The sequence below is a fragment of the Papaver somniferum genome, unplaced genomic scaffold (genome assembly GCF_003573695.1).
Source record: "Papaver somniferum cultivar HN1 unplaced genomic scaffold, ASM357369v1 unplaced-scaffold_21, whole genome shotgun sequence".
NCBI classification, from domain to species: Eukaryota; Viridiplantae; Streptophyta; class Magnoliopsida; order Ranunculales; family Papaveraceae; genus Papaver; species Papaver somniferum.
In genome coordinates, this window is record NW_020631041.1 from 14,429,806 (window position 1) to 14,449,140 (window position 19,335).

The 19,335-nt window shown below is 36.8% G+C and overlaps 1 protein-coding gene across 2 annotated transcripts; it reads right to left on the minus strand.

Annotated features, from left to right (window-relative positions):
• Positions 1–4,055: 4,055 nt before the first annotated feature.
• Positions 4,056–7,719, minus strand: LOC113340279 (leucine-rich repeat extensin-like protein 3). 2 transcript variants are annotated; one of them, XM_026585484.1, is made up of 6 exons: positions 7,634–7,686; positions 7,418–7,497; positions 6,680–6,896; positions 6,490–6,583; positions 4,974–5,154; positions 4,056–4,887 (listed from the first exon to the last, which is right to left on the minus strand). In XM_026585484.1, the coding sequence occupies exons 5-6, from the start codon at positions 5,044–5,046 to the stop codon at positions 4,250–4,252; spliced, it is 711 nt and encodes a 236-aa protein (XP_026441269.1). In that variant the 5' UTR covers positions 5,047–5,154; positions 6,490–6,583; positions 6,680–6,896; positions 7,418–7,497; positions 7,634–7,686; the 3' UTR covers positions 4,056–4,249. The 2 variants fall into 2 exon arrangements, with proteins under 2 accessions (XP_026441269.1, XP_026441270.1); XM_026585485.1 differs by lacking the exon at positions 7,418–7,497 and having other exon boundaries at positions 7,634–7,719.
• Between the last annotated feature and the right edge of the window lie 11,616 nt (positions 7,720–19,335).

Here is a 19,335-nt window from a genome sequence, read left to right on the forward strand (position 1 = left end):
GGGGATGGATGAATGGGCACTTCAAATATCATTTCATCATCACCATCATCACATCTCTAGTCATTCGCCCTCTTCTAATCCATTGACTACTTTTGCTAGAGAGACAAAAGATACGATCATTTATACAATCATGAAAGCACCGAAAATTTGGTATCTATAGCCAATATTAGACATCGATGCATGGAAGAAGATGCAAAAATATTCCCTTTATACATATTTAAAGATAAGATTTCATTTTATTTTTTAATTTTTGGGTCATACTCTTTTATTTTTAATCAATAGAATTGAGAAAACAAAACAAAATTTTCATGTTTGATTGTCGGCTATAATTATTAGAAGAATACATGGCACATAGAACAAAGAAAATAGAATATAGTTTGTGTATATTGGCCAAATGCAATTAATGAAATATATATTTCAGGTGATGTTAGCATAAAATCCTAAAATTTGATTGGCTTATAAATCAGTAAATTATTTTAGAAATGGAGAGAAATGGTTGGGTTGTTAGGAAACAAAAAACATACATTGAACATTGACAAAAGAAAGTAACAATTGTTAATGTCTTAATGAAGATTAGCTTTTGAAATTTAAGATTTGTTACTAATATTCCTTCCAACAACTAAATGTTGTGGTTGAGTGAGGGTGTGTAGGGAGTGATAAAAAGAGGCAGATTAATTTATAAGATGGTGGTGGATGGGTGACTTGGGGGTGATGGATCGAGCCACATTTAAGATGGTAAGTGATGGTTAGCAATGGGGTGCATTTGCAAACGTATAAGCATTTGCCTTTTCCAACTTAGTTGGAATTTGCCTGTCTGCCGTAGGGTTTACCAGATCCCCGGAATTACCAAATCCATATAAATAAAATAATCCTCATGACCGGATCCAGCGGATTTTGAATCTATGGATGATCAAATTCATGATTCACCATCGTTGCCTGTTCGAACATTTTGAACACAACATCATTATGTCAACATGGTCTTAATGAACCTTCTGACTTCTCAGTTTCGTCCGAAAAGAGAATGACAACGTTTCTCAAGAACGATTTTTTGGGGACCATGGTTTTCTTGGGGACCATGATTTTATTTTGGGTAAAGACATTAGAAGTAAATCTAGGTCACCCCTTATCTAGATATTTATATTAATACCTAAATTACCCTCCTGATTAATTTTGGGTGATGATTAGCTAGTGTTAATAATAGTTAGTGTAATGATTAGTGAGATGATTAAGTTAAAGATAATTAGTGAGATTAAAAAATCAGATGTTTTTTTAAAGAAGTAGAATTATTGAGAGAGTAAAGTTAGAGAAGATGAAGAAGGAAAACATGAAAAACGATGGATTTTACCAACCACAACCGGAGGAAGGATATTTGGGTACCCAGGTAGGCTTCAAACTTAGATAATGTTGGTTGAATTGCTCCAAACTTTCAAAAAAAAATGAAATTTTTTATGTAGATTTGGGCCAGTTCGGTTACCATATGTCAAGAACATGTAACCGAACACACCTGAAAGTGTAGTTCGGTTACGTTTTCCAAACACGCATGTTACCGAACTCACTCGTTAATGGAGGTTTTGGTCGTACAGTGTAATGTTCGGTTACCTAGGATAAAATGGTAGGTAACCGAACTTTGAACTAAACAATTTATTTGGGTACATCTTGTGTGTTCGGTTAGTTCGCAAACTTCAACGCAACCAAGTTCCCAACCGAATTGCAAGTTAAAAGTAACCTAGTGTTAGAAGTTCGGTTGGTTCGCAAACTTCAACATATTTTACGAATCAACTGAACTGGGCTTATATATGCATATATGCAATTAGGCAAACGTTCGGTTACTACGAAATTTATTTCTTGGAGAATTAGGTAGAGTTCGGTTACAAAGAAAACTTAACATTTTTGCGAACAAACCGAACTTGTGGACTTCTCATTATTTTCGTAAACTAAAGTTCGGTGATATCCTTATTTTGCGAAGGAACCGAACTTATGGACTTGTGTTGTTCTAATACAAGGAGTTCGGTTAAAAGTATTTTTTTGCGAATCAACCGAACTTAAGAAAAAATTAAATCGTGATAATCGAACTTTTCTCTAAAAAAAAGAGTCCTCCATTAATCCTCTCTGCAACTTCCATTTCCAACTCATTTTAATGATTATTTCTCATTTATTCAACCAAAAACGAATGACAAGTAATGGATTTGTGAGAATATCTTTGTTAATGTTTTAAATTAAGCTATATATATATATATAGTGGTGGTGGTGGTGGTAATCGAAGGTGGTGGTGGTAATCGGTGGTTGGTGGTGGTGATAATCAGAGGTGGTGGTGGTGGGAGGTGGTGGTGGTGGTAATCGGTGGTTGGTGGTGGTGATAATCGGAGATGGTGGTGGTGGTAATCGGCGATGGTGGGAGGTGGTGGTGGAAGGAGGTGGTGGTTATATATATATATATATATATATATAGGTGGTTATTGGGTTGGTTTTAAATTAAATTAGGTTAAAGGTAGGTTAGTCATTTTAATGTTTTAGGACACCCCTTATAACTATAGGGAAGGTGGCCTAATAAAACCATGGTCCCCTCAAAAAAACCATGGTCCCTAAAAAATCGTTCTTTCTCAAGTGCATGGTCCTTATTTAGGCCCAGTTGTGGACAATCCCACCTCACTCCTATCGGTACCGCGGTAGGAAAATGGGCTTCTAACCTCTCCACTGGACATTACTCCAGCATTACGAAAGAATGTTGTTCTTCTAACCCCTCTAGGCACATGCATAGCTAACTAGACGATAATTTGGAAACCTATTTTGAGGCATACTGAATTTTTTTGAAGCATACTAAATAATGCCAAAATAGGGTCACTAAATAAAAAACAACATCATCCCTTATCCACCCTTTTTGATAATGGCATAACTACCCTTACATAATTGGTGTTAATGATTATGATTAGATTTGATTAGCTAGGAACTTTAAGGATTGATTAAAATTAAATTCTTAGTGGTGAATTAGTAGATAAATCAAATTTATGTGAGAGAGTTGGGATTTTGAGAGGAAGAAGAAGAAGTGAAAAAAAAACTTGGGTTTTGAATTTTGAGATTTTAGTGATTAGAAGTGACCACAATGTGTGATTCAAATCATAGGTAGACTTCTATACGAGGTTTAATTTCTTTTTATAAGTTGAATCTGTCAAAAAATTGAATTTTTAAAACCCAGGTCTACTGAACGGATGAACAGTTCGGCTGATAGCTTTTCAGCCGAACCTCAGTTTTTTGAAAATATGCCTAGGTTCGGCTGACAAGTTATCAGCCGCACCTAGGTATATTTTCAAAAAACTGAGGTTCGTCTGAAAAGTTATCAGCCGAACTTCACTCTGTAACTGATGAATTTTGGTTCGGCTGATTCGAACAAAGTCTAGCAAAGTCGAATTAGCCGAGCATAGTGTTTCTCTAAATCATACACTAGGTTCGGCTCAAAATTAATACTCCAAGATCAGCCGAACTGATCTTCGGAAAACCTAATTTCATCTTTGAAATCATATTATATCCATCAAACAAACTAAAATCAATCAAAAACAAGATGGGTTTGTTACACATACATTCTAAAATACATCTAAGAGCAATTGAGATTTGGATTTCGCACTCCAACATCGCTCACTTCGATTCGTGTTTGCTTTGCTTGATCAATTCCTTGATTGAATTGGAGTCCAAGATGTTTGAGTTTAAAGTTTATTTTGATTTTAGGTTTTTGAGGATAAGAACACTCTAGTAATTTAAATTGTTTAAGGATATATAGGTAATTATGCTACCTTTAGACACCCCTTATCAACCCACCCTAGATGGTATAATGAATGAGTATGCCTCAAAAAAAAAATGAGTATGCCTCAAAACAGATTTCACAATTTGAACTTGTGTGTGTTTGTTGCTATATTTTTCCTCCTAATGATGGGTTCATAGGATAAGAAAGATATGTTAATGCGCTTGCGTTCAAATTAAGGAATTGACGATGCTGGATGAACCATTTTGGGATCTGCAATCAATGCAAGTTGTGCAAGCTATTCGGAAGACGTATTGCCTAATTAATTAAAAATCAGGGCATTAAGAGGCCTGTAAATGAAAAGATGTCGTTTTCTGATCTGCGATTGATACATCAATGTAAGATGAAAAATACAGATCACTCACTGGCTAGCTACTACATGCTTAAACAAACTCAATAAAAACACAGACTTCTTATTTTTATTACGTACGTGATTGTTTTACTGAAAATCATTATTCACTGTGCTGCTGTGAATAACGATGTACGAAGAGCATTAGTAGATGATGAGAGGGTACTGCTACTGCAACAACACCTACATGCTTTTGAAATGTCATTGCAGCCGCCCACTTTCTTCACTGAAGCTTGGCCTCCTGGACATTTAGTTGCACAATATGCTCTTGTACAGCCACTACAATCGGTCATGGGAGACACCTCAGAAGTCTGACCGGCACTGCAAAAACCTACTGGAGCTGTTGGAGGTGGAGGCGGAGGCGGAGGTGGGGATGGCGGTGGTGGAGATGGAGGTGGAGATGGAGGAGGTGGTGATGGAGGTGGTGGTGGTGGAGATGGAGGAGGTGGTGATGGCGGCGGCGGTGGTGGAGATGGAGGAGGGGGTGATGGTGGCGGCGGTGGTGGAGATGGAGGAGGTGGTGATGGCGGTGGCGGGGATTTGGCTGGGACTGGTTTTGGGGGATTCGCTCTTCCACAACAACATGTGCACATGCCCAGACCACCTCCGGTGCAAATACCATTACCTGGTTGGCCACCCGCAAAAATGTTACATTTGAAATTACACTTGCCATTACATAAACCACATAAGGTTGGGAATCTCTTCAAAAACCTTTGCCCAGGGAGACATTGTGCTGATGCCACATCTACAAATATTTAAGAAAAAGGAAACAACTTAATAACAGACAGTTTGGCAATATAATCGCATGAAAAAGAAAAGTAGATAGTTTACCCAAGTATGCAGTCAGAGAAAGAACTGCAAAGATAAGCAACAACCGTACTCGGAAACTCATAAAAGACACCATGATTATGACTGACTTTGTAACTTGAAGTGGTGGATTATGTGATCAAAATCTTGTCTTTTTATAGAAGAAGAAGGCATATGCAATCCTTCTTAGATAACCTACTTAGACCTATTAAAAAACACAAAAATATATTTATATTCACTGATTTTAGTTTTAACACTAATAATGTGTTTTGAACTGCAGATGCCACGCCCGATATGTTGCACAAATGATTCGTTCAAACTGAAAACTAGATTATTTTTTGAGAAGCAACAATAGGGAAATCATTTTTCAATTGTATTTATATTTATTTGATTGCTTTTACGAGGAATCGAAAATATAAATAAATATTTGATCGATTTTAGAAGGAATCAAAATCAATAACCAAGCAAAAAACTAATGAATTTTGTTTTGAAGCAATCACCCACCGACTAGTTTTCCCAAACAGTGCATGGGTTTTCTAAGCATAAGACGCGCTGAATCAACTATGGTACTCACATGTTTCAACAACAATAAAAATTATGACATTAACAGTTGAGTGGTTCTATACTGACCATTTTTTATCCAGAGCAAATTTTGGAGAGAGAATCTAATTGTGGTCTGGAGAGCCCTTGTATCACTAGCCTATTAGGAAATGATGAAATTAGGTTTCAGCCTCCAGGCTACTCTTCCTTGGGATTTTCTTCAAAAAAAAAAAAAAACCGAGCTAGCATTAGCTTTCACAGTCTAGTTTAGCATTACTGTTTTACTGTTTGTGGATGGGTGCATAAAGACAATATTAGAGATCAGATTGATCCATGGAGATCCACACAACATAGGACGGTTGCCAAAAATATCTGGAGGATGATGCCCTATGCAATCTCTTGGGCCATTTGGCTCCAGAGAAATACACTAATTATGGCCAATAAACGTGCCAGGCAACAAGATTAGATCATTATTGAGGTTAAGAGACTAGTGTTTCAATGGGGTTCAATTAGAAACTGGTTTAGATTGATTTCGTTTACTGATCTTGTGAACTACTGAGAAGCTTCAGTTGATAGAAATAGTTAACGGGGCTGGGTATCGAGACTACTTATAATGGGTTTGTAGTATTCTTTTTAATTTCCATAAAATTTATACCTTCGCTTCAAAATAAATAAATAAATGCTTTTAGTGTTTGTGGTTGTGGAGCTTTTGTTTCAGTATTGTGGAAGATAATGTGCATAATGCATATAGACTTTCAGCGGTCCAGATCACATAGTGCATCATGCAACTGTAGGATATAACATTATCAACCAATGGTACCATAGCTTCGCCGGAGGTTCTTGTGGAAACCCGGACATAAGCATATTCTAAACAACCTCTATTCAATCAAATATATACAGGGGCGGAACCAGGATTGAGGACTAGGGGGGGCTTGGAAAATTTTTATGCACACTTGTAAGAATTTGTTTTTTTGGGCTGCAAAAAATAAAAGAGGATTACCTAGTCGAGGACAGTTGCAGAATTTCTGAACTTCCAGTAACCAATCCAGACAATTGTAGTAAATTTTGTATGGGTTTCTGAGCACATATCACAACTGCAAACAAAAACAACCAAGCAATAATGTTCACACAATGACACAAATTACTTCAAAGAGACAGTAAAGATAGACAAAAATAAAATTACTTGTAACCTGTAACGATCTTTTCCTGAGGGTCTGACTTCTTCTAATTGAGTTCTTTGGGTGAGAAAATCTTCGGGTTCAACTATGTGGACAACTTCATCAAGCTCAATGTTACCAGCAAACGATTCCGATTCAGCTTCTTCAGGTATAGGCTGGTAAAACGCTTCCAATCTTCCTCATTTAAGTCTCACTGGTGGACGGAGAGTCAGCATCGTATCCTATCAACCTGCAATTTTAGTTTATTTAATAATATATATATGATAAAAATGTAAACACTACTATCCTCTACATTTCTACTTGTCATACATAAGCAAACATTGACCTATACAAAGTAGCAAGAAGCTAGCACACAATCTTTTCCATCTCTATGTGTGTAATCAGGCGGTCCTGAATATCAAGCCAAGATACTGAACCTTTATGCAAAATGGAGCATGGGATTCGCATCATAATTCACAAAAATCAGAGTGTTGATGTGCATACTTCTGTTATACAAACCAAAAAATTTCAAAAATTCTTAGCCAAAAAAAAAAAACAATCACAATCAGGACTCACACCATCAACATTCAATTCCCATGAATCCTGTCAACTAAGTCGCCTAATTTGATAATCACGGATTCACATTCACTTATAACATCAAAGATTTTTTCTTTTTGAAAAAAACATCAAAGATTAAACCTAAAATTTCATTCAAATTTTCAATTACATAAACCCAAGTGAAATTAACCTAAAATTAAGAAAACCCCATACCTTTTTCATGAAAGAAAGCAATTAAGTTTGATAAAATTTCATCCTTAACCCATTAGATCACGTCAAATCAGCAAAATCACCTAAGTTTCAATTAACAAACCCAAGATAACATCAAATCACTTGTCCTTTTCATGAAAATAATCAAGCAAGTTGATAAATGTTTCATCTGTATCCCATTAGATCATATCAAATCAGTTGAGTAATCAGTAACCTTACCTGTTAAAATGGTACCTAGGGTTTCTTCTTTTCTTTTTCTCTCTTTCTCCCGCCAACAGAAGCAAAAAAAAACAACATGTTTCTTCTTTCTCGCGTTGATTTTTACCTTGGCTGCTGAGGGCTGGCTTGGCTCTTGATATTACCCTAGCTCGGCTCTTGATTTTTACCCTGGCTTGGCTTTAGGAGTACGTGGGCTTGAACCAAAAAGGGCTGTCTTTTAGTAACTATGTAAACAATTTTTCCCCCTAGGGGTGGCTTAGGCCAGGGCTAGCCTGTGCATAGTTCCGCCCCTGATTATATATAGTGGAAACTACAGCCACACCCATTTTTAGAATTCTTCTCACTGTGAAACCCACCGTCCAAAAACCTCGCGGGCGCATCCATTTATTTAGAAAAAATTATTAGGAGATCCATTATTTTTAAATAGAAAAAGATACGGGGAGAGGCGAGAATAAATTAGAAGATGTAGATTTCGTTTCAAATTGAGATTCTCTCCAAGTTCCAGAGATTCCAACTTTTGATTCTCATCAATTTTTCTCTTCTTCGTTCAAATTTAGTTCAGACTGATTCGACTTTTTGTTTTTAGGTTTTGGTTTTGATTTGGAATTTTCGATACCAGGCTTTAGATCTCAATTATGATTGGAGAAATTTTGAAGAAGCAACATTAAAAGAATCGATCATAAACTCTTCCAAAGGTGAGTAAGGATCTTGTTTGAGCAACAGTTGATACGAGTGTGTGATTCGGACAGAATTGTGGTCGCAGTTGAAATTATAGGAAATGGGTTTTGTTTGAGCTTTACTCCGAGAACAAGAAGATGATTTTGTGAGATGGTGCTGCTGTTAGTAAGGAAAATTAGAAAATGGCGGTGGTGGATGAACTGATGGTTGTCTGGACTGGTGTTCAAAGCAGAGTGTACGGCAAAGAGATACAGTGCCTCCATATTTCAGTCGAGAGTGCTTTGAGATGGTGATGGCAATTACTTGGAAGGTCTTGGCTAGGGAATGGAGCAGATATTACAGTGGCGTGGCTGTTGATTATAAAGAGCGATGAAAGTTTTGAATTTAGAATTGACTGATTACTGGCACTGATGCTCGGTGATGGAAGACAAGGGTATTATGCTATCACTGTGGAGTTGAATTCACGAATGGAATGAATTAGTAATGTTGTTTTGGGAAGATCTGGTGATTACTATTTAGTACTGGTGGAATACAGTATAAGTGATTGTGCAATTTAGCTGCCAAGTTGTCACCTTCGTCTCAGCTTCACTCGGTCACTTTGCGAATGCAGAGAGAGATGCAGTGGTTTGGTACGTAAACGTAACAGTCCAAACTTACACTAAATTGGTATAGTTGCTAGCTTGTTGTGTACATTATGAATGATGTTACCTTTTGACCAGGTCGTTGAAAATATTACCCTACCAATCCACTAAACTTACACTAAGGGAATCTTCCATACTAACATTAGTGGGAAGCATAGCCAGTAGCGAATATTATTCTTGAGTGGGGTTGAACAATGGAGAAGGTGAACTTGATGTTGCAGTATCTATATATGGATTTTGAGAAGATGAAACAAGTGTAGTACATTCCTTAGCTTTTCTCGGGTACCCATGAATTTTATAACACATATATTTTGTATGTTCTACTTTGTTACAATGCTCACAGTAAAGTCGTGGATGTTTGTTACTATTGAAACCAATAAAAAAAATAGACTGCATAACACGTTATGTACCTATAATAATATCTGCATAACATGTTATGCAGTCGAGAAAATGGATGCATAACCTATTATGCATCCGAAAATATGACTGCATAATGCATTATGCATCGAGAAAATTGTTGCATAATCTTTTATGCATCGAGAAATAAATGCATAACCTGATATGCATCCATAAATATGGATGCATAGTGCATTATGCATCAAATTCTTTTATGTACGCACTAAAATTAATCAAAATAATGGTTACATAACTTGTTATAGATGCATAACTTTGTTATGCATATGCATAATTTGTTACGCAGTGGAGAAAATGGTTGCATAATTCGTTATGCGTCCGCAGAATGTGTTATGCATCTTTTTTGGTGGCTGCATAATGGTTATGTATCAAGTTTTCGAAAATTTTACCTAAAATGATGATCACCTCCGATTTTTTCGTGAAAAACAAAAATTTGATATTCTTGTTTGTACTCGTTGCGTAGCTCTCTTAAAAAGATTTCCAAAGATATAAAATTTGTAAAATTCCAAGGCGCGGATTTTTAGATATGTTATATCCAATTTGCGTTACCAATTATACCCCTGATGCATAACCCGTCATGCGGATGCATAATCCGTCATGCATACATTTTTAATAATTTCATATAAATATGGGTGTCACGGTACCTAAAATTAATTGTGGGCCTGAGAATGAGAATATTATTTTTTTGGGTCTCCCCCTAATTTCCCCTTATATATAACTAGTTTAATAAAATTTATTTTTTTGCTCGGTAAAAAATAAATTTTATAAAGAAAGGAAAGATGTTAGGAAGACCACAACAACAGACCCCCAAGAGAACAACAACTGCAGCAAGAAAACAAGGTGAAAGCCAAAAAAACAACCCAAAAACGAAGGGAAAAGGAAAAGAACTTACACTAGACAGACCTAATTAAGAATATATCAACCCAGATAACAATAACATCACTAACTGAAAGATCCCTCATACAACTAGCCTTGGAAGCCCAATGAAAAGCTTTAATCTTAATTTCAGTGACAATATCTTCAGGCTTTTTCTCTTTGAGGTTAAATGATCTATCATTTCTCTCCAACCACAGACACCACATTACAGCAGTTGGATTCTCTTCCATATCTCTTTACCACGAGTAGTGAGGTTAGGACATTTCCAGCTCTTAATGAGTTCCATGGTAGCCCCAAAAGGATTTATATAAATACAAGCAGCAACAAAGAAAGGCAACCAAACTTCCTGCGCAAAGGAGCATGATAAAAAAATGTGGCGGTTCGACTTAGGAGAAGTTTTACAAAAGCAACAGAGATTAACTACTTGATTCTCACTAGGAAAATAAGATTAATGTTATGCTTATGCAGATTATCCATAGTTGGAGCCTATTTAATACGTTCTGCGAAAGAAAGTAAGAAACTTTGTGCGGCCATAACCTAGACCAAACTCCGCGAGAAGGAAAGTCTTGAACACCAACCTATTGTGATGAAGCAGCAATGTAAGCAGACTTAAGTGAAAATTTCACAGATCTATCTCCAACCCACACCAAGGAGTCTTCTTCATCAGGAGAGAAACCACTTGCATCCAGGTGAGAGAATAAAACATATAATTCTTCAATCTTTATATCTGAGAATTTTCTATGAGTAAGTCCAAGGTTCCAAGAAAGACCAGTAGCGTCTGTAGAGTGCAATTGCACCAAAGTCTGATGCTTATTTTGAGACAAATTGTAAAGGGTAGGGAAGATCTCATACATCGCACCGCGGCTACACCATTTATCTTCCCATAGACGAATCTTATCCCATTTGCCCACTTTAAACTGAATGTTTTTAAAAAATTCCTCTTTGACATCATCTATATGCCTCCAAAGACTGACCCCATAAGGAATTTTGGCTAATTTTGTTCTCCAACCAAAATCAGCTACCACATACTTTTCCTTTATTATTATCGCCCAAAGAGCATGTTCTTCCTTACCAAATCTCCACCACCACTTCATCAGCAAACTTTTATTCATCTTTTTCAAGCTTCTAATTGCCAGGCCCCCCTTCCTAAATGGTTGAAAAACACATTTCGAACAAATCCAATGATGCTTCTTTCTATTATCCATATCATACCACAGAAAATCGCGGAAGATTTTCTCGATTTTAGAAATAACTTTATTCGGGCATATAAACAGAGAGAAGTTGTACACACAGGAATGCTGATAAGCACAATTCTTATAATAGTAAGCTTACCAGCCTTGGATAGAAAACCCTTTTTCAATGATGCTAGCTTGATCTTACAAAATTCGATAATCCTATCCCATTTAGAGCAAGATAAGTATTTCTCTCCTAACGGAAGACCTAAATATGTTGATGGAAAAGCCACAACTGAACACCCAAAGACTTTAGCTAAGTTTTCCAAGTTAAATACGTCATCGCCAACAACAAAAATATTACTTTTACTAAAGTTAGTTTTCAAACCCGAAGCATATTCGAAAAGAAGAAGATTGTGCTTGAGATATGTGATTTGGTTAATGTCCGCATCTAGAAAAACTAAAGTATCATCGGCAAACTGCAAAATGACTAATTTTAGTTTCGTTTTCCTTAATTTCAAATCCACCCATCCAACCCACCTCCTTCGCCTTTGTGAACATAGTAGTTAAAACTTCAGAAATAAAAAGAAATAGGATGGGTGAGAGAGGATCACCTTGGCGTAATCCTTTATGGATAGTAAATCTGCCGCACGAGCAACCATTGACAAGAATAGAAAAGGGAATACACTTGATACCGCAAGCAATCCACATCCTCCAAGTTGCATTGAATCCCATTTTAACCAAAACCTCATCTACAAAGGACCATTTAACGTTGTTGAAGGCTTTCTTGAGATCGATTTTTCAAATAATGTCTGGAATCTGGGATTTGAGTCTTGAGTCCATGCACTCATTAGCAATCAAAATGTTGTCCAAGATTTGTCTACCTTTAACAAAAGTCGTTTGCTTCTTAGAAATGAGCTTGGGGAGCACCGTTTTTAACCTCTCCGCTAACACTTTAGAGATGACTTTATAGATGGTACCTTTTAAACTTATAGGCCTGAGGTCCTTGACCTATTCCACGATGGATATATCTCAATGGATATATAACTATCTTAATAAAAACTAGTTTAATAAAAATCCAAAATTGAACAAATATATCTCAATAGATTTCATAAAAGTCTAAATAAATATCTAAACTAAGGGGTCGCAAATTCGCCTTTAATTGAAGGAAGCGAACATTATTTATCTGGTGCGATGTTTCATTCCCTTTGAACCCAAATATGAATATCGTTGAACCCAAATCACTTCCCTTAGAACATTGAATCCGGATATAAGAAGAAAAAGTCGACCAATGAACCATCTAACCCAATGACCATAGTTCAAATTTAGTGTTATCGTTGAATATAACAAGAAAACTATAAGGCAAAGTGTTATCGTTGGTCAAGATTCAAGATCCACACTACTATAAGGCCTAGTGTTATCGTTGGACAAAAGTGTAGCGAAAACCCACTCTACTATATTGCGTTCAAGCAATAGTGTGAAAGAAATCTGTAATGAACTCTGCGACGCCCAATGGTTTTGTGCCGGAGAACTTACTATTTGTGCTAAACCATTAGTCGCTTTAAATTCAACTATCAGATTTTATGTTACAAATTAAAATCTAATGGTTAAGTTTTTTGTGCCAAATCATTGGCGCTTTAAATATCATCCATCAGATTCTATTTTAGAATTTAAAATCTCATAGCTCAAATTTTTTGGCACCAAAATGGTTTGGCGCTATCTTGATTCAAATTTAAATCACGATAGAACTTGGTCGTTGATTGATGCGTTGTCGTAGGCACAACAAATTCGTAAATATGTTTCCCACTAATTAACTGGTAATATACCGGTAGTAAGAGATCGTTCCCACAGAGAGCTGTGTAATTGACAGATTATTTGTATCAGCAAAATAAAGTAACTCACAAAGGGGGATTGGTTTTAAGATAAATAAAGATACAATAAGAAGAAAGGGATGATTAAGGAATCCTTCGACGTTACTGCGATAGCAGGATTATAATACTTATTTATCTTCCGTTAGAACCATTCATCACCAACCATGGAATAACAGCTAGATCAGTGTTATCCCCAAAACTCCTTCAATCACTGGATACGGAAGTTCTCGACTAACAGATTCTACCCAACGAACCACCAAGTAGTAGATCACTCAAGGTGTAATCCAATCGAACGCCTTAAGCTTTGTGAATTTAGGTTGATCCCAGTAGTTAAACTCTTAGATCAAGGTTTACTTGATGGTGTTTTCTTCAGACACATTGCTCCACATAATCCCTCTGCAAGGTCTCGCGATTTCTACTTGTGTAGAGAGTTAATAGACGATTACTTATCTCATAACTTCTACTAGCAATAGAACGATCAATAGACTAATCTAGTATGCATCCCAAATCAATCTAAGAATCACTCATAAACCCTAGATATGGAAAAGACAAACGATGATGATGAAAACTCTCAATAGATTTGTATTATTAATAAAGCTTCACGCTTAGAACATTGAATTCATCCTTAATCAACAAAGGATTTAGCTACTCATATTACAAAGATGATGAATAATGGTGATAGGTTTTTGATGGATAACTTGTGATATCAGATGATATTCGATTTATGTGAAAGGCCTAATACCTATTTTTATAGGTTTACATTGCTTGGCCATCAAGTAACTAGTTCGGTTCAAGAACCCGACCCTAAAATACGACATAAAGACCCTAACCGCGACCTTAGGCCTTCACAAGTATGCATACACGTTTTTATACTCCTTAAGGTATACGTACCGGTATGCGTACCTCAAATTCCAGCAGAAAATTTCGGAATTTTAGTATGCGTACCCGTTTGCATATTTTACTGTCTTCGGTATTCGATAAATGCTTGTTTTGGTCACGACTTCTTCGTCCGAACTCGGAATGACCTCATTATTTTTGCATTATTTTTATATTTCAATTCTATTCAAAATGGTGATGAAAAATCCTTAATTTAAATGATTTAAGATCGGTCTTTGGCTCTTCTCTTGATTTTGAGCGTTTTGCTCTTTTTCGTCGCACTTCTTCCTCTTCTCTTGGATTTGGGCACTTGGATACTTGGAATACTTCTCTTCCTAGCTCTTTTCAGCACTTTGTAGCTCCTTTTTGGATGATTCACCCATTAGAGGAAAGTAAGAGAAACAATAGTAATAATACGAATACATGCAAGAATAATAGCTAAAACAAGTATGGAATGGAAACTAAAATCATATTAATTATGCACTTATCATTGATTCAAGTTGACGTGTCAAGCCCTGAACCTTGACTACCGATAACACTAAGCCTAACAATTTCAAATATATAGAGAGATTCGTTCATTGCAATAACACCAATGTATAAACCATCATAAACCATACAACTTAGACTTAAAAGAACCAGTTAAACCAAATAATTTTTACCCTCGTGAATCGGTAAACGTGGAGCGTGTACATATAGATAAGCTGCAAACGCATAGGCCTAAATTCCTACAACATGATATTGATGTTTGAACTTGTGATATCCTGGTTGGACAATTTTTAATTTACGAATCAGATTGTAGCCGCAGGAAATCCTACGACTACACCTAAATGATTACTCACACTCAAACTTACCAAAACTAATGAAAAGGATAAGATTCAAGCCATTTTATTATTTTCTCATAAGGTTTATACACAGAGGTGGAGATGTTTCTCAAAGAACACAAACCCTAATTCACTCTTACAACTTTTCTCACCAAACTATCACTTGGACTAGAAATAACCTCATTACCCTCTACATAGCCCTCTCCCCCCTTATATAGGTCTTTTACATATTGGATGACATCTAATAAAATGATTTCATACCCTACAAACTCGGCCATACCCTTTATCTGTTGTCTGCTTATCGCATAATCCAAGGTCAATGATCTTATCGCACTGATATCACGCTTTTCATGTGATCTTTGTCTTTATCGTCGAGATGTTCGTGCTGAGTTCGACTGATCATCATGGTCTGATCCACATTCTTATCGTGATACATCTTTATCGTGTTTATTTCATCGTCAACCCCTATCGCTATCTAGTCATAGTGACAATTTCTATTTGTCGTGCCCTTAATTTTCTTGAATATGGCGAGACGATATTTTGTATCCACATTTTTCCCTTAATTTTCAGGAGATCCCTAATGGTGGGTGCCGTCCCTTTATATTCCCCTTGACTTCACCTTCGAGGAACATTACCCCTAACTGATGTAGTTGGGCTCCTCCCGTCATGTTATGCCGACAATCACTGTTATCGTGATCTCTTATCCCTTCGCCGATGAGGCTCTTGGTTACGAGATCACACCCTAAGTGGGGTTTCTATGGGACCGGATGTATCACTGCCAGAACTATGTCTAACTGAAACATGTTTTTATACCCCATGCCAGATATCGCGCCGAGTTTTTTGCTCAACGATTCCTGACGGATAGGCTTTTGTGTCGCCCCTATCTCATGAACCAAGTTTGATTTCCCTAATCCATATATTAGGGTTTACCCAATATGACGTGTGATAGGTGTTATTGTTGCCTCTTGCATTTTTGTGCGAACCAGGGTGCACTCCAAAAATTGGGTACCTAGCCTCCTAGCGAGGTTTTAAATATAAATTTTTATAAGATATTATTTTGCCTTGTTGTTGAAGGTCTTATTGTATTCTTTTGCACTTTCCGTGCTCACTTAGGTGCTTTATCGCCGATACGCATTCTTCATTTTTTAGAAAATATTCCACTCTCATTAAAACACTTTTCTTTATCACTACATAATATATTTCCTTTATTATTTCACTGATACATTTTTACTCTTCACAAGAGTTCTTCCTCCGTCTTATCTTCCCAGAGCTTTCTTTTTCTGCTCTGCCTTCTTTCTTGTTTTCCCTTCGTAGTTACGTACATCTTTCTTATTGCAGACTTTGGCTTCTCTAGCATCTCATGGTATTTATCCTATCCCAATAGGCATTGGGAATCGGATACACTAGTACCAAGTTGATGTTACCCCTTTGATTATGTGAATCCACGACCTCCCAGTAAGAGCATTGTAGAGAGATTCAATGTCCACCACACATAGTATAACTTCTGTATCTAACAATCCCGCAAGGATATTCATCACTATCTCGCCTTTCGGCTTTGAAGTTATTTCATTAAACCCATATATGTTATAAACAGATGGAATTAGTTCTAAATCTGAATACCCCATAGTTTTGCAGGTATGATAGAATAAGATGTGGACTGAAATTCCTATATCCACGGGGATTCTGTCTATTGGAAATTTATTCTTCTTTACTGTGATATCGTCTTCCCATTTGTAACTTTGGCCTTTAGTCATCGTGACCACGAGAGGATCCGTATGTTATCTTCCTCCATTTCGAGCTTCCTCAGATGAGAATGTGATTGGCTGTTTTTGCCAATCGTTGAGAATTGAAGCCTTTGTGACACTAAGAATCTCGTTGCCGTCATAATCTCTTTTATGCACTCTGCTTAAAACCTTCTCGTGGAACTCTGCGATATTCTTTACTGAATGAATAATTGAATTGCATTACAAATGCTGAGCATCTCTTTCTATTGCTATGCGATACACTTGTCCCCGCTGTCGTGTCTGTGGTTGATGTTCCTGCAGAATCGGTGGTGGTGGGAAAAGTGGTGCTTCTAAGAAATGGTTTAGTCGTCCTTGCTGTATGAAGTATTAACCTTTGGACATTCCTGCAATTAGCTGTTGTGTGGCTGTGAAACCCGTGATACGAACATAACTCATGATTCTGAGGCCCAGGAGGGGGTTTCATTGCCTTCCTAGAACTGGAATTTCTTCAGTTAACACGACTGACTCCCAAATTTTGTCGATTGTCGTGTTAAGCCTAGGAAATTTTATCTCTTTGAACCCTTGTTTTCGCCCTCCAGATCTCGGGTCATTATACCATCCCTTGTGAATCGTGATTATACCCTCCTCCTTGGTTGTTGTACTTTCTTTCTTGGTTATTCCCCTGATTGCTACCTTGATATTGCTTATTTCTGTATTCTCTGTCGAACCATTCCTCATCTTTATTGGAAATGGCCACTTGTTTTTGTTTGGGGTGAAAAAACAGATATAGGCCTGTTTTTTTTCAAGGTTACAATCATAGGTCCGCTTTTTAAAATTTTACAAATGTAGGTCGGTTTTGACCGTTTTATTGAAAAAACGGCTAACAGCAGTTATGTAGTTTTATGGCACCGTTAAAATACTGGAAAAATACTTTTATGTCCTTCAACTTATATTTCAGTTCTCCAACTCAATGAGTTCCATTATATAACTCATATCGATATGTATCTCATGTGTACAGCTTCTGTCCACGTGGCCATGTACACATCACCACTAGTTGACACGTGGCACTTCAAAAATGAGGATATCAAGAACTCCATCTCGCTGCTGCAATTTAGCATGACATAACCACCTGCAATCCATCCATCAAACACATACAACCATTACAGCCACCACGCTTCGACTGAAATTGACCCAAACACTTTCTTAACTACAAAACTGTTTTAACAGTAACGATTAAATTTCATCAAAATGTTTCCCAAGTTCTGCTGGCTAGCTGATGCAGCAGTATATACGCCCTTTGTTCTATTCACAGGTGAAGTTTTGTAGAGCGTATGAATAAAATTTACAAAATTGCAGAACAGGGGTTAAAAGCATCTTTAACCATTTGAAATATACCTAAGAAATTCGAGTTAGATCCAGATATAGACTAAATTGACAAGCAAAATACTCCCTCCGTCCCACTCCTAAATGACCTATTTGATTTTAGATTTTGTCCCAATGATAAGTGACCTATATCATTAAACAATGAGATATTCCGGAATTATCCTTTTAGTTAATTATAAAGAATATACGAAATATGCATAATTTGATAGGCATGTTTATATTCGTTACGTAGGTGTTTTAAAATGCTTTTCAATGGTATGAAGTTTGCGAACATCCGTGGAGTATTTTGAGAGGTAAACCATTTCTAAATTTCGATAGTTATTATTCATAAGGGTATAATTGTAAAAAATGCTTAAAAGTAATATCTTCCTTGCTTGCTTTAAAAATTGTGCAAATTTCAAATAGGTCACTTAGGAGTGGGACGGAGGGAGTATATCTCAGTTGCGAGAGAACAACATAAGCTGTCATAACATCATAATTCTCAAAAATCCTTGGTCATTAATTCAGTAATTACCTCCAAGTTTATAAGCTTAAACTCAATGAAACTAAGCTTTTCATTTACTTATTTCTGCACATAGCAGTTAAAACCAGTCAACACCCATCCAGATTCCATTGTTACCAACCAACATCAGGACCCAGCTTCGCAGTGCAGTATAAATTCACCATAAACCCTGGTTGATTGAATCCCATTCCTGCCTTATCATTCAAGAACCCTTCACTTGTACTCAATTTCAGACCCATACTAAACCCCAAGTTCTGTACAAACCACCACCTAAGCACCATCTTCATTTGTCCCTGAATTCGAATTCAAATCCAACCACAGCACCCCTGTGTTGTCTTCTCCACAGCCACTCAATCATCAAACTACTCAAACACAGCTGCAACATCATTCCTACATTAACCACCAACCATTCCCTGCTTCTCCACAGCGACCACCTCAAACCATTCTACCAATTTCTTTTGCATAACCCAGTCATTACCAACACCGGATATCTTACCATCTGCACCATTACCTTCTTCTCAGCATATGCAGATTATCACTATCAACCCCTTACAAGAAACAATACTCAAACGTCCACAGCAACATAAATCCACTCAAACCCTTGGCAAACGACATCAACGCCTTCCCATGGGAACAAACATTCTTCCCAACTTCTAATTCTTTTTTGCGGCAACAACTACCTACAACACTTTCTATATAAACAGTTCTAGAAAAACTTCCAATCATGTTCATACATTAGAATCG

Coding starts and splice junctions, on each gene's coding strand:
- LOC113340279 (XM_026585485.1), bottom strand. CDS start 5,046: ATGGTGTCTTTTATGAGTTTCCGAGTACGGTTGTTGCTTATCTTTGCA. Junction 4,888..4,973: donor TTCTCTGACTGCATACTTGG/GTAAACTATCTA, acceptor AAATATTTGTAG/ATGTGGCATCAGCACAATGT.